The sequence below is a fragment of the Elgaria multicarinata genome, chromosome 11 (assembly GCF_023053635.1).
Source record: "Elgaria multicarinata webbii isolate HBS135686 ecotype San Diego chromosome 11, rElgMul1.1.pri, whole genome shotgun sequence".
In the NCBI taxonomy this organism is placed as follows: domain Eukaryota; kingdom Metazoa; phylum Chordata; class Lepidosauria; order Squamata; family Anguidae; genus Elgaria; species Elgaria multicarinata.
Window position 1 is genome coordinate 21,731,152 of NC_086181.1, and position 14,444 is coordinate 21,745,595.

The following is a 14,444-nucleotide window of genomic DNA, read 5'->3' on the forward strand; positions in this document are numbered from 1 at the left end:
TTTTGGCCCTGGAGATCCTGAGAGAAGCAGAGGGATTTGAAGATAAGGCATCCCACTTCCAAAAAGACAGCAGCTCTGCTGTCCTGGGCAATGAGGGTCTCAGGGAAGGAGGATATCACTTCAAAATATGGGTAAATGATCCCTTAGATAGGATCCATTCATCAGGGGAAGAATTGACACCACATTGCTCCAAGATTATGACTCTATGTTGGATGTGGTGGCTCCAATAGTGGGCATCACAATCATTGGAAATTCAATAATCAAAAACCCCTCTTGGTTTAAAAGTTAAGGCTATCTCATGTTGGTTCAAACTCCAATAAGACAGAAAATTGAAAGCTAAGGATGATATCTTAACTGATGTTCCATCAGCTGAGAACATCTATCGATGGAGCACAGACCCTGGATCCAACCCAGGCCTATCTGTATAAATGTTTTCCTTCTATGCCCAAATGTATATGTATGTGCCTACTGGGCATAATACCTCTTGTGTCTGATAAAACAGGCTCCAGTCCATGATCTTTTACGCCAAAATAAAGTTGTTATAACTGGATCCATCATGGTTTGGACTTGATCTATTTTGGCTTCCATAATGTGTGAATGCAGCAGACGAACACATATAGTATCTATACACCTTAGATGAACAGAATGTTTTAGGTGAGCTCTGCCCCCTGATCTGGCTGGTATCTCATTAATTGCCCAGATTACTGTGAAGTATCTTTCTGCCTTATTACCAAGCACTTTAATGATCTCCTTTGTGATTTCATTCCTTAGCTTCTTCAACCACATTCTTCACATTATGACAAAGCTCACTGGTACATTCATAACATCCCCATTACTTGTAAATACATGAACAGGGGTGACTCTGCTAGAGTGAACTCCCTTTTTATACAAGCTCCCCCATCCCATCTTTCTTATTATTAGCAATCATTGCACTGCTCAAGACATGGTAAAGTTATTCTCCACTTAAGTTTTCAGGAAAGATAGCTGTTTTAGATGTAAATGTTGTTGTCATAGGGTTGGAGTATTACTTCCATGGTTTCTCTCTCTCTCTCTCTGTGTGTGTGTGTGTGTGTGTGTGTGTGTGTGTATGTGTGCAGGCGCGTGTGTTTAAAAAAGAACATGCTGTACAATTCATCATAACTTCCTGATCATGGTCCAGATTACTGTAAGCGATTACATCTGAAAGAAGAATGACTGAAAGCTAATACATCTAAACAATGAAAATAAGCAAGGGATTGGGAGATCTCAGAATAATATGCCACAAAGTTCAGCAATTGGAATACATCTGCTTCAGGAAGGGAGAGCACAAATAAATAGGACCTGATTCTTTGCCAATTTTCTGATACCAATATTACTAATATTCAGCTCTACCTGTTCCTGATGATGTTAAAAGGTACAACATTTATCTGAATATGTATGTTCACCAAACAGAAAGATCTTTGCTTCCCTTGGATGAAAAAAATTCTGTGTGGGCTGTACTGTACTTTCAAAAGCAAGTCAGAAATTGCTACAATCATAAGAATATTACTGGATAAACAGTATATTGAAATTAAAAGCTGGCTCAAAATTTTCTCACATAGTCATCTATACAAGTAGAATAGTATTGTCATGAAGTGGTCATCATGAAGTGTTAACACCAATCCTTTTATGATTTTAATACAGTCAAGATTGAATTCAATGGAGTAGCAGAGATATGGGCTAATTAATGCATGTCTGTGGGTGCATTCTTCTATTACATACAAGCATACTACCAATATTTGGCAATGAAGAATTGGGAAACCATGAAAGAGGATGACTTCTTGAAAAATGTAAAGAATTTGTATTATATATACATAAAGTATAATTGTTATGATTGAGTGTGTCTGGGACAACTATTCATAAATACAGGCACATAACAGGTGCACCCTTTCACAATAAATAATCCTGGAACCAAACTTTGATATAAATGACTGCTCACAAATACGAAACAATGTTTTAGTAACAATAAAAACAAAATTAATCAGCCTAACAGTAATAGCAGATGCAGCAGTAGCAACAACAGCTGAAGATTTAGCAACATGTTCAGGATATTGAGTGATATTTTCAATAGTAAAGTAATTTTGAAATATTTCATATTAAAGATAGAATATAAGAATATGGAGTGTGCCTTTGGCTTTTACAAGCTACAATAATACATTCCGGGTTATGTAATGTTAGATTAAACAGAAGCCTGTATTGCCTATTTTTGAACTGTGCTAACAGGTGGAAACAGTTTAGTTATCATTTTTGCTACATAGATAACATGGTATTTCACTTGGACTTAAATATTTCCAATTATCACTGGTGCCCAGCATTTTCTACAACATATATTACACTAGAATTCAGAATAACTCTTAAGTATAATAGGTGATTTTTGGAGGGAACAATTTGATAATGTAATTTTTAATGTTCTTTAGTGATTTCTGGAAAAGTCCTGCTTGTTAGTCTTCAATGAGATGTTTCAATGGCGAAAAACAGCACAGTGGTGACAGAATTTGTCCTCCTTGGTCTCTCTCAGAATCCCAGAGTACAGACCCTTCTCTTCTTCCTTTTCCTCACCATCTACAGCACAACCTGGCTTGGAAACCTCACCATCATAATCACTGTGATCACCACACCCAGCCTCCACACACCCATGTACTTTCTATTAGCTAACTTGGCAGTCATAGACATCAGTGAATCATCAGTCACATCACTCAAAATGCTGTGGGACCTTTTCTTTCATACTCGTACCATCTCCTACAAGTGGTGCATCACACAGATCTTCTTCATCCACTTAACAGGGGGTGCAGTGGTTTTCTTACTTGTTGCCATGGCTGTTGACAGATTCATAGCTATCTACAAGCCACTGCAGTACTTAATTATCATGAACCAAGGGGTTTGCATAGGTTTGGTGGCAGGAGCATGGCTGGGTGGCTTCGCTCACTCCATTGTCCAGATTGGAATTCTTATTCAACTGCCTTTCTGTGAATCCAACATTCTGGATAATTTCTACTGTGACATCCCTCAGCTCATCAAACATGCTTGTATCAACACGTTCGTCATAGAGCTGCTGATGGTTTGTAACAGTGGACTACTCCTGACAGTCATCTTCTTTTCCTTACTTGTGTCATACACTGTCATCTTGGTGAAGATACGAACCCATGTCACAGAAGGGAAACACAAAGCTCTTTCCACTTGCGCTGCACAGATCCTGGTCATGAGCTTAAATTTTGTCCCAGGGATGCTTGTTTATGACCGGCCTTTCAAGGTATTTCCAGGAGAAAAGATTGCTTCAGTCCTCTATACCCTTTTGACACCAATGCTGAACTCGATGATTTTCACTTTGCGCAATGCCGAGATGAAAAAGACAGTTGGGAAACTCATGAGAAAACTGATGATTTCGAAAAGGACATGGCCACCTTGTTGTGTTTGTCATGGAGAGCCTTAGTGAACACTGTTAGGTGTTACCCTTTTTATTCTTTTTTTTTTTTTATAATAATTTTTATTCATTTTCAACACTATATAAACATAGATAAACATTCTTTTTTAAAAAATAAATAAATTCTAATTAGCAGGGAACTAAAACACTATATGCCTGTGCGTGAAAAGCCATTCATTGGAACAACCTGAAAGATGCCATTCTTAGTAACATGACTAGAAAAGTTAAAGTGAAGAAGGATGGAAATTCCAGTGCATTATGCATTGGGATACTGTGTTTGTTGGAGAGCCAGGATAATCCACATTCATTGTTGTTGTTTTTAAACTTCTCAGTTATTTTATCTTTTGTTGAGCTTTTTTTTTTACCTTTGTGATGCAGCAGGCTATTTAAAAATGAATAAATGCACACATCTGGAAAGTATGCATTTTTTATTTCACTTCATTTTTGGAAGGCTTTTTTTGTTTGGGAGGGAAAAAAACTTTCTTTCTTTTTAAAGCATTATCCAAAATTCAAAGTTATCATACCCCTGCGTGTATGCATGCATGTGTGTTCTGTGGGTGTGCTCATACATGTGTAAATGTGTAAGGGGATTTGAGTCTCACAGACTCAGGACTTGACAGTGCTATTAACCTGATTATGTCTTATACAAGACTATAGTGTGGAAATATTGTGCATAAACTAGACAAATTGCTTAAGTTACTGATTAAATGAGAGACAATGGGGATTTTTAATTTATTTATTACAAGAAACACATTCTGCTTTGGAGCATTTAGGTAAAAGCACAGATTGGATAGAGCAATGGGCCAAGGTTGTTTTTCAATTTCACACACATCCCTGGTGGATCACCATTCATGTGTAGTGTTGCCTCTGTCACATATGAGCTTTAAGGAATACATTGGAAATGAAGAACGGATATGCAATGAACAATGATGATTCAATTCTATTTTGAGAATATTGTATGAATGAATGATCAATGGAAATAAAGGAGGATGTTTCAAACATCCACACCTATTCCCATTTTGCTGAAATGCATATGAGAATGTGAGTTGTTAAATGAATCAATGATGAAGGCAATACTTGTTCTCAAGTCATTAGACTTTATCAAACTATGTACATTATCCAATAGCTGGAATGATCACTAGAGGAAGTTTTGGCTAGCTTCCTCAGTTGCACTAGCAAGTGCTAGTTTCCCATTGCACTAGCAGTCATTCACACTAGTGCAACATATTTAAAAGTGATGGTTTGCCAATATTGGATGCTGCCTCAGCTTGAGAATTGTGCCATTTGTGCTCTAGCTGAGATCCTACCTGCTTCATTGACCATAACTCCCAAGTATTCCAGGGAGCAGAACACACTCCATAGCACCAGAGAGGGCCAGTCAGGTGGAATCAAGTTCCACAGTGAGGCTAGAGCCTCGGCTGGATCACCAGCATTCTCCACTGGAAAATCCCTAAGAGTATTCAGAAATCCATCAGTCTCCTGGGGCAGACCATCTGAATGGGTCCCCTAATCCCTGCAAGAGGGAAGTAATGCTGTAAATTCAACTCTCACCAGGAAGTGGTCTTACCATGACAATGGGTTTTCTTGAACACCCCACCCCAATTTTCAGCTTGCAGCTTGGAGCCAAACCAAATCAAGACTATCCCCTGCTTCATATGTTGACAGATGGCAAACTTTGGGCTCATCTACACCAAGCAGGATATTCCACTATGTGAGTGGTATATAAAAGGCAGGAGCCACACTACTGCTTTATAGTGGTACTGAAGTGCACTGACAAGTGTTGGGGCCCATGACACATCCATGCCAAGCAGGACATAACACTATGAAAATGGTATGAAAGTGGCATATGGTGTGTGTCAATGGGCCCCAACAGTTGTCTCTGCACTTCAATACTGCTATAAAGCAGTAGTGTGGCTCCTGCCTTTTATATACCACTTTCATAGTGGAATATCCTGCTTGGTGTAGATGATCCTTGAGACAGCCCCATGATTTGTCATGGAAACCCATGAAGTCCTGAGCTGGAGCTCCAGAGACAGCCTCAGCATGGAAATTAAAATCACACAGAACCAATGTCCTAGGTACCTCCATCATCACATTTGAAACCACTTCCGCCAGCTTGGTCAGGGATAGGGGTCTGCCCCATTGGATGCTCGCCCCATTGGATGCTTGCCCCATTGCTTCTGCCATCTGTCCCTGCTCATTGGGCCATGTGAGCTGCTTCTGAGGCTCGGTTCAGCCTGATGAGTGCTCAGAAACCCTCCACCCTCACTGCCAAATTGCACACACACACACACCTGTGCTGCATCAATGGGGCCTTTGTACTGTCATTGATGCAGTGGAGGGGGGGAAGTGCACAATTTCTGGAGCCTCCATTGTGTAATGGAGGCTCTGAAAATTGCACACTTCACCACACTGCATTAATGGTAGCTGCAAAGGCCCCACTGACAGAGCAGGGGGAAGTGTACAATTTCAGTGGCAAGGGTGAAAGGAAGGACCGAGGGGACAGGAGCAGGCAGAAGTAACATCGGGGCCTGCTCCTGCTGGACTCTTCCCCCCCCCCACAGGGCAAACTGCCATCTTGGCCCTGTGGGGAAGAAGAAGGACCGAGGGGACAGGAGCAGGCAGAAGTAACATCGAACATCGGGGCCTGCTCCTGCTGGACTCTTCCCCCCCCCCACAGGGCAAACTGCCATCTTGGCCCTGTGGGGAAGAAGAAGGACCGAGGGGACAGGAGCAGGCAGAAGTAACATCGGGGCCTGCTCCTGCTGGACTCTTCCCCCCCCACAGGGCAAACTGCCATCTTGGCCCTGTGGGGAAGAAGAAGGACTGAGGGGACAGGAGCAGGCAGAAGTAACATCGGGGCCTGCTCCTGCTGGACTCTTCCCCCCCCCCACAGGGCAAACTGCCATCTTGGCCCTGTGGGGAAGAAGAAGGACCGAGGGGACAGGAGCAGGCAGAAGTAACATCGGGGCCTGCTCCTGCTGGACTCTTCCCCCCCCCACAGGGCAAACTGCCATCTTGGCCCTGTGGGGAAGAAGAAGGACCGAGAGGACAGGAGCAGGCAGAAGTAACATCGGGGCCTGCTCCTGCTGGACTCTTCCCCCCCTCCCACAGGGCAAACTGCCATCTTGGCCCTGTGGGGAAGAAGAAGGACCGAGGGGACAGGAGCAGGCAGAAGTAACATCGGGGCCTGCTCCTGCTGGACTCTCTCTCTCTCTCTCTTTCTTTCTCTCTCCTCCCTCCCTCCCTCCTTGACTCCTTTTCCTTGTGTGTCATGTCTTTATTAGATTGTAAGCCTGAGGGCAGGGACTGTCTTTTTTCCTAAGTGTAAGCCGCTCTGAGAGCCTTTTTTGGCTGAGGAGCGGGGTATAAGTATGATAAATAAATAAAATAAATAAATAAGGGTGGAGGACTGCAGAGAGCTTGTCAGGGCCTTGCGAGTGCTCGAGCGCTCTCTCCACACACCCCCAAATGGGTCTGAGGGGGCAGATGTGGAGGAATCTGTGACTTTCAGACTCAGTCAGATGCTCGCTACATCCCTGCTGGGTAGAAAGGTGGGCAATACACCAACCACATCCACAATCTGTCTCCATAGTTATCACCTGTTCCATGTTTCACCACAATACAGGCCCATCTTAATACATCTATTCCTTAGCAGTGTTAGTTAATAAAGTCTACATTCTTCAGGAACAGTTAAGTTATTATCTCTGGAAGTTAGTAAACTGCTGTCCTCAGCTCCCTGAAGATGACAGGGCTCATATCCCATGACACAAGAATATGTATCCAATTAGAATTTGTGTGCCAAATATTAAGTACATGAACACTTGTGAAGCAACTTCCTCTTATATAACATGTTACTGCTGCAGGATGGAAAAGAAAAGAAAAGTGGAACTGTGGATCTCTATGTAACTTCCAGGTTTTTCTCAACAGTTGGAGGCAATTGGCACTGAGGACAGGTCAGTTCTTCTATATTTTCTTTTAGGAAAAGGAAATAACCTATGATTGCAGTAGGAACTCAAAATGCTTAACACACAAACACACACACACACACACACACACACACACACAGAGAGAGAGAGAGAGAGAGACAGAGAGAGAGAGAGAATATGTCAGTTGCAATCATATGAACACTTGATTTGGAGTACAGATGTTGAAAAAATCCACAACAGAACCAAATGAATTCAGTTTTTTTATGAATCTGACCCACAGATTCCACAGAGGACCAGCTTCTCTCCTGTCAGGCAGAGTCCGCAGATTTGTGGCCCATTTTCCTCATCTTTGCGAACTTTGCTCAAATTTCATCACAGAAAATATGCAAACAATAAAACAACCTTGCCAAAAATGTGCATTTACCCCCATGTGAAAACACACATTTTGGGAGAATTCACACAGTTTGGGGGAATTTGCGGACATTCAAAAACTGGGGGGGGGGGTTTGATCTGGTTGTGTTGATAGGCAGATGACAGAAAGAAAGGCATCTGAGAACCCATGAAATACAGACAGAGTGGATTTTGCACAATCCGTACATTTCCCACCCATGAGTAAGTACTGTTGTGTACTCAAGCTTAGGATTTTGTAATTAATTGTTCTTATTATATTGCACATGGTCAGTAATCTAAGTTAAGATTGCAACATATATTATCCAAATTCTTGATTTTAAGGACACAATAGTCTCATGTCTTCCCTTTGCTAAAGTGTTCATGGTTTTTTGTTTTGTTTTTAAGCTACCATTTTAATTTATGATCAATATAGGGAAAGGAGTGTTGAGCCAGAAGTCTTGCATTGCGCTGCTGACATGTCCAGCTCTTTCCCACCTTCATGCTAGTTCAGGTAGCTGATCTACATGTAGTCAGAAAATTCCCTGGCCAGCAGTGGGAACCACCAGTGGATGCAGTATCTGGCAGATCTCATTTTATTTATTTATTTATTTATTTATTTATTTATTTATTTAATTAATTAATTTATATACCGCCCCATAGCCGAAGCTCTCTGGGCAGTTTACAAAAGTTAAAAAAGTGAACATTATAAAAAGTATACAGAATTTTAAAACATCAAAAATATAAAAACAACAGTATAAAACAGTATCCAGATTGACAACTGTCAGCCAAGTTCCATAATATCTGGGTACCTTTTCCCCTGGGACCCAATACGTGCAAATTTTAACCCCCAGTCTTTGATGTTGGGAGCCTCCATTTTCCTGCTAGGCAAAATTCGTTAATTTTTTGAGTAACGTTGAGATCATAACTCCCAGATTCAACCAGTGCAAGTGAAACAGTTACAGGAAGCCAGTTTTAATTGAACATCAGGAAAAACTTCCTGACTGTTAGAGCAATATGACAAAGGAGAGGACCATGTTGTAACTGACTGCCATATAGCTGTTAAAGATGAAGAGGCTGTCAGAAAAAAAGAGTTGTCACCATAGATATTCAAACTCAGACTTTTAATAGCTACAGATTCAAAGTCCTCTGCCTGGATGAACAAATATGTCCTTCCTCTCTCTCTCTCTCTCTCTCTCTCTCTCTCTCTCTCTCTCTCTTTTTTTTTTCTCCTTTTCTCCTGTAAATTCTCCTGTAAATTAGAACTGAAGTCACATTCTCATTCAAGCTTAATTGGCTGTCTACTAAGGCAGATGCCACCATCTCTACAAGTGGACTTCGGCTTGCTCTTGCAAAAGTTCTCCCAGGCCATAGCTAGACCTAAGGTTTATCCCTGGATCGTCCAGGGGTCAAATCTGATCATCTAGGTGACACACAGGGGATCCAGTGCTCAGGCAGGGGTGAACCCTGGATGATCCCAGGATAAACCTTAGGTCTAGCTGTGGCCCCAGTCTGGAAAAAGGGAGTGAACACTGGATGCCTAAGAGATGTCTTGTCCCTGCTCCCATATGAGCCTTTATCTGCCACAATGGTGTGTTCTTGACAATGGGGGGGGGGGAGATTCTTGGTGACACTTCAGCTCCTTTCTTCTTCCTGAGGAACTTCAGTTATTTACAGTGCCAGAGGAAGTGATGTCATGAATCTGTTTTTCTGAGTAAGTCCCACATCAGCAGAGAACTATTCAGCTGGGAATAGAACTTAGTGCTCTCTCCTGGCCTTCTAGAACACTGTGGTCCAGATCCAAATTGGGAATGTAGGTGAGGCTGAGAGTCAGTGGCTGGCCTAAAGCCACTCAGTGAGCTTCATGTCTGAACCCGGCTCTGACCGGTTCTTAGAGTTTAAAATGCATTAATCTGTGTGCAGTTCTACTAGGGCACTGTTAATGTTTGTTCTTGAACATGCCAGTCACCATTTTCTTTAAGGATACTGACAATTCATTCAGAAGCTAGGATGAACACATATAGATCCTGTGCAAAATGTCCAATTAATGAACCCCAATCAATCTCATTGTTTTGTGACTGGCCCCAGTGGTAAACCATGGGAGTCCAGTAATTATACCAAGTAAGACATCAGCCCATTCCTGAATTAAAATTTAATCAAAACTCACAGTTAAACCCTGTATTTTCTTGATGATGAAATAGTTCATATTTTGTGAATATCGGGTAGTGCAGAAATAACATTTAGAAGTTGTGAAAAGGGGAAATACTTTCACAGAGTGCTCACTGAAGATACTGTATGTCAACAAAGTATATAAGCTGGCACCTAAATAAAAGGGAAGGGGAATCTTATGGGTTGGGCTCATTTGAAATTCATCACTGTACTTTTCTTTCAGTGTTAATAATGGAACCAGAAAATTTTACCAGCAGAGTGACAGAATTTATTCTCCTTGGCCTCACAGCAGACCACCACCTGCAGTATGTCCTCTTTGTTGCATTCCTGATAGTCTGCATCATCACTTGGCTAGGCAACCTCACGATAATCATCACAGTGATCCTTGACCAAAGCCTTTGCTCCCCGATATACTTCCTACTGGGAAATTTGGCCTTCATAGACCTCAGTGAGTCTTCAGTCACAGTGCCAAAGATGCTGTGGGACCTTGCATCACAGCATAAGGTTATTTCTTTTGGTGGATGCTTGGCACAGATGTTCTTCTTTCACTTCACCGGGGGTGCTGTAGTGTTCCTTCTCATGGTGATGGCATTGGATCGGTATGTGGCTATCCATAAACCACTTCATTATCTCATCATAATGAACCAAGGTACATGTGTCGGGTTGGTGGCAGGAGCATGGTTGGGCGGCTTTGTTCATTCCATTGTTCAAATAGCTTTAATGATGAGATTACCATTCTGTGGACCCAACATCTTGAACAACTATTACTGTGACGTTCCACAAGTTATCAAACTGGCCTGCACAAATACTTTTGTTACAGAGATGCTAATGTTTTCTAACAGTGGGCTTCTCACGACCCTTATATTCATCATCCTGATTGCATCCTACACCATCATCTTGGTCAAGATAAGAGCACATGTTACTGAAGGGAAGATGAAGGCTCTCTCCACATGTGGGGCCCAGATCACTGTGGTATGCATCCATTTTGTACCCTGCATTTTCATCTATGCTCGACCTTTCCGGGAATGTACAGCTGACAAGGCTCTTTCTGCACTCTACACAGTCTTCACCCCTATGTTAAATCCTCTCATTTACACACTGAGAAATACTGAGATGAAGAACGCCATTCGGAAATCATTAAAAAGAGTTCTTCTGTCAGGAAGATAGGGAAATATTTGTTTGTCACTGTAGTTGCAGTTTGATCATAACTTTAGACTGTGAGATGTGAGGATGAGCTGAATGACTGCACCCTCTTCCTAGCTGTTCATTATTGTTGTTGTTGTTGTTGTTGTTTTCTTTATTTTACAAGTATTCAGTAATACAAATAATTGATAAATAGTAAATCATTCATGTTTCATTTTAAAAATCAAGAAAAAAATCAGATATAAAATGCAGCCCACACTGCCTCATAATATCTCTAATAGGGAACGTGGATTAGCATTCTCTTGCACTTTATTGGACCAGTATATATAAAAAAAGTCCATTTTTCAACAAAAGATTGATATAACTGTCTACCCTCCCTTACTCTAATCAAATTTGTAATTTTTACCTTAGACACTATATCCCATATTTTTTTATAAACCATTCCTCCAAGTACTCATGCTTTTTCCATTTACAGGATATTGTTAACTGAGCTGCTGATATCAAGTGTTGAACCATTTCTACATCATCAGCTAAGACCAGATCTTTAACATATCAAAACAGTAATACTAACAGCTGTTCTCATTGCTTTCTATGTGTAGAGATAACTGTCTACAGAGGACACCCTCTTCTATACATGGAAGTTGTCCCTGAGGTGTTAGAAGCTGATTCTTCAAATGAAATTTTGATTACCTTTAGTTAAGTATTTATAATCCCATGTATCATATAGGTAAACTTGTAAAAAAACAGATTCGAATAAATTACGGAGAGGAGAGGAGAGTCAATGCTGTATTTATAATTTTCCTTTTCAAAAATCCTGAAAGCTACAAAAAATGCTGTTAGAGCAGCAGTATGAAATAAAGTGACTTCGTATGAAGAATGACAAAGAGAAGGCCATACATTCTTCAAACCCAATAATACTTCAGGCGATAGGGGCTGCCTATGATCATGGCAAGCTGGGCTAATCCTAGCCCAACCTCGTATTGCACATCTTACCTGGAAGTCCACCATGCAAACTGACACCATGCAGTTTGGCCAGAAAAGCTAAGGCCGCCAACTTCCTGCTTATTGTCCTGGCAGACAAACTTTTATCTGTGCAGTCATGCAAAACTGTAAAATATGGTCCATGGGAATTGGCCATACCTGCTGTAATCCCACGCTATCTCTGAAGAGATGGAACTTGCCACCAGTCTTACTGTATGCTGCCCTGGTGCTAGGGGCTAAAGACTGCCACACCGCTCTTTCTATGTTTGCCTCCCAGTCTCCTACAGATTCGTTGGCATGGGTTCTGGGAACTGCTGGGCCCAAGGAGCCAGACTCTGAAACCTGTCGATCTGATTACATGACAAAGCATCACCTATGGGATTCTCCAATCCCGGAATGTGCTTCGCCCAGAATAAAATATTATAATGCAAGCAGTGCATTGTAAACACATGAACCAGAGACATAACCCAAGTATTATGTGAAGAAAGGGAGTTAATAACATGTACAGTGGCTAGAGTGTCACATCAGAAGTGTACAACTGAGTTGGACATCTCTTTAACCCAAACATAAACTGCCACAACAATTGGGGAAAATTCTAGAAATGTGAGGTCTTTACAAATGTCAGACTCTAGCCATTCCCTAGGCCACTGTGCCATGAACCAACAAATGCCCCATATCACACCAAATCCATTAGCACCGGGTGCATCTGAATGTACTTGCATCTCGGCTATTAATAGCAGTTCCTGCCTCCAAAAGGATATCCCATTGTAATCCTTCAGGAAACCTAACCACACTCTTAAATCCTCCCTCAAGGCCCCTCATCACCTCACACAAACATTGGATAAAGGCCCGACCTGGTGTGATTACCCTGCAGGCAAAGTTAAGATGCCCCACTATTTCTTGAAGTTGCAGCAAAGTAACTTTCTTTGCTTTCACAATTGCCTGTAGTTTAAACTGTAATGTATCTAGTTTATCGTGAGGCAATCTGCAAGACTGCTGTATTGAATCAATTTCTATGCCTAAAAACATGACGTTAGTAGTGGGGCCTTCCGTTTTCTCATGAGCTAATGGAACTCCCATCTCCCTGGCCATTGTTTGAAATTCTTCCATCAAAAAGATGTATTGATCCAAATTGGCCAGTCCAGAAAAAAGGAAGTCATCCAAATAATGAATGACATCCTGCATTCCAGACCTGGTTCTTAAAACTCATTCCAAAAAGGAGCTGAAATGTTCGAACATTGCGCAACTGATGGCGCAGCCCATTGGCAAGGCTCTGTCGACAAAATATTTTCCCTGGAGACTAAAACCCAGAAGATCAAAATCTTCCAGATGTATGGGCAAAATGCAGAAAGCGGACTTAATGTCACACTTCCCTATTAATGCTCCTTTCCCATTCCTGTGCACCATTGATACAGCTGCATCAAAAGAAGTGTAACGCACAGAAGCCAAATGTTCCAGAATATAATCATTTACAGACTCTCCCTTAGGGTACGACAGGTTGTGAATCAACCTGAATTCCCCAGATGTCTTTTTGGGTACTATGCCCAGAGGTGAAATCTGCAGGTTTGCCAAGGGTGGAGTATCAAAAGGTCCAACTACCCGGCCTGCCAAAGCCCGGTTTTGCTAGCGTCATAAATTGAAGCCAAAGATCAAGGTCTTTCATGTCCCAATGCAAGTAATGCTCGATGGCGGCTCTACGATGAAAAGACTCATCATAGGCCAACCAAGCCCCACCCTCATATTCCATATAAGCCCTATAAATCATGTCCAAATACTTTGTAAGAACGTACCCTCTTTCCGGGAAGCATTGCTGAATAACTCCCATATATATGAGGAAACCTGGAAGCCAATTAGACCAATTCCGTGCCACCCTCTTCCTTCTCAGTCTTTCCAAATTTTACCCATAATCCTAAATAATCTGATCTGAGATTAGAGTGCCAGAGTCAACATTGGGCCTCCAAGCAGGAACATGGGGGTGGGAAGGAAATTATATTGTTAAGTTTTGTGTGTGTGCGCAGACAATATTTCATTATTCATTCTAACTGTATTTCCATTTCTGCATAGATGTGCTTTGGAATTGGCTCAGGAATGTATTTGTAGGATTAGCATAATTTCTCCTTTAGGGAAATGTGCATTATTTAATGAAAAACTTTCCCAGTACATTACATTGTAATTGTACTAGTTCAATCTCTTATCATTAAGAAAAGAAGAATGGAATGCAGTGACATAGGTTGGTGGCTTCTTAATTATTCTAATAGTCATACTGAAGCTTTTAAAATAGTATTCTGAAGCGCTCTCTCTCTCTCTCTCTCTCTCTCTCTCTCTCATTTCAGACTATTTCTACTGTCATTTGAACTCTGGTCTTCAAATGCTAAAACTGCTCCTTAGGAAAAAGA

The 14,444-nt window shown here is 41.4% G+C and overlaps 2 protein-coding genes across 2 annotated transcripts; both read left to right on the forward strand.

Annotated features, from left to right (window-relative positions):
- Positions 1-2,482: 2,482 nt before the first annotated feature.
- Positions 2,483-3,448, forward strand: LOC134405397 (olfactory receptor 4D1-like). Its single transcript, XM_063136642.1, has one exon. The coding sequence runs from the start codon at positions 2,483-2,485 to the stop codon at positions 3,446-3,448; it is 966 nt and encodes a 321-aa protein (XP_062992712.1).
- Positions 3,449-10,155: 6,707 nt separating this feature from the next.
- On the forward strand, positions 10,156-11,091 carry LOC134406899 (olfactory receptor 4D9-like). The gene has a single exon (XM_063138545.1). The coding sequence runs from the start codon at positions 10,156-10,158 to the stop codon at positions 11,089-11,091; it is 936 nt and encodes a 311-aa protein (XP_062994615.1).
- The last annotated feature ends 3,353 nt before the right edge of the window (positions 11,092-14,444 follow it).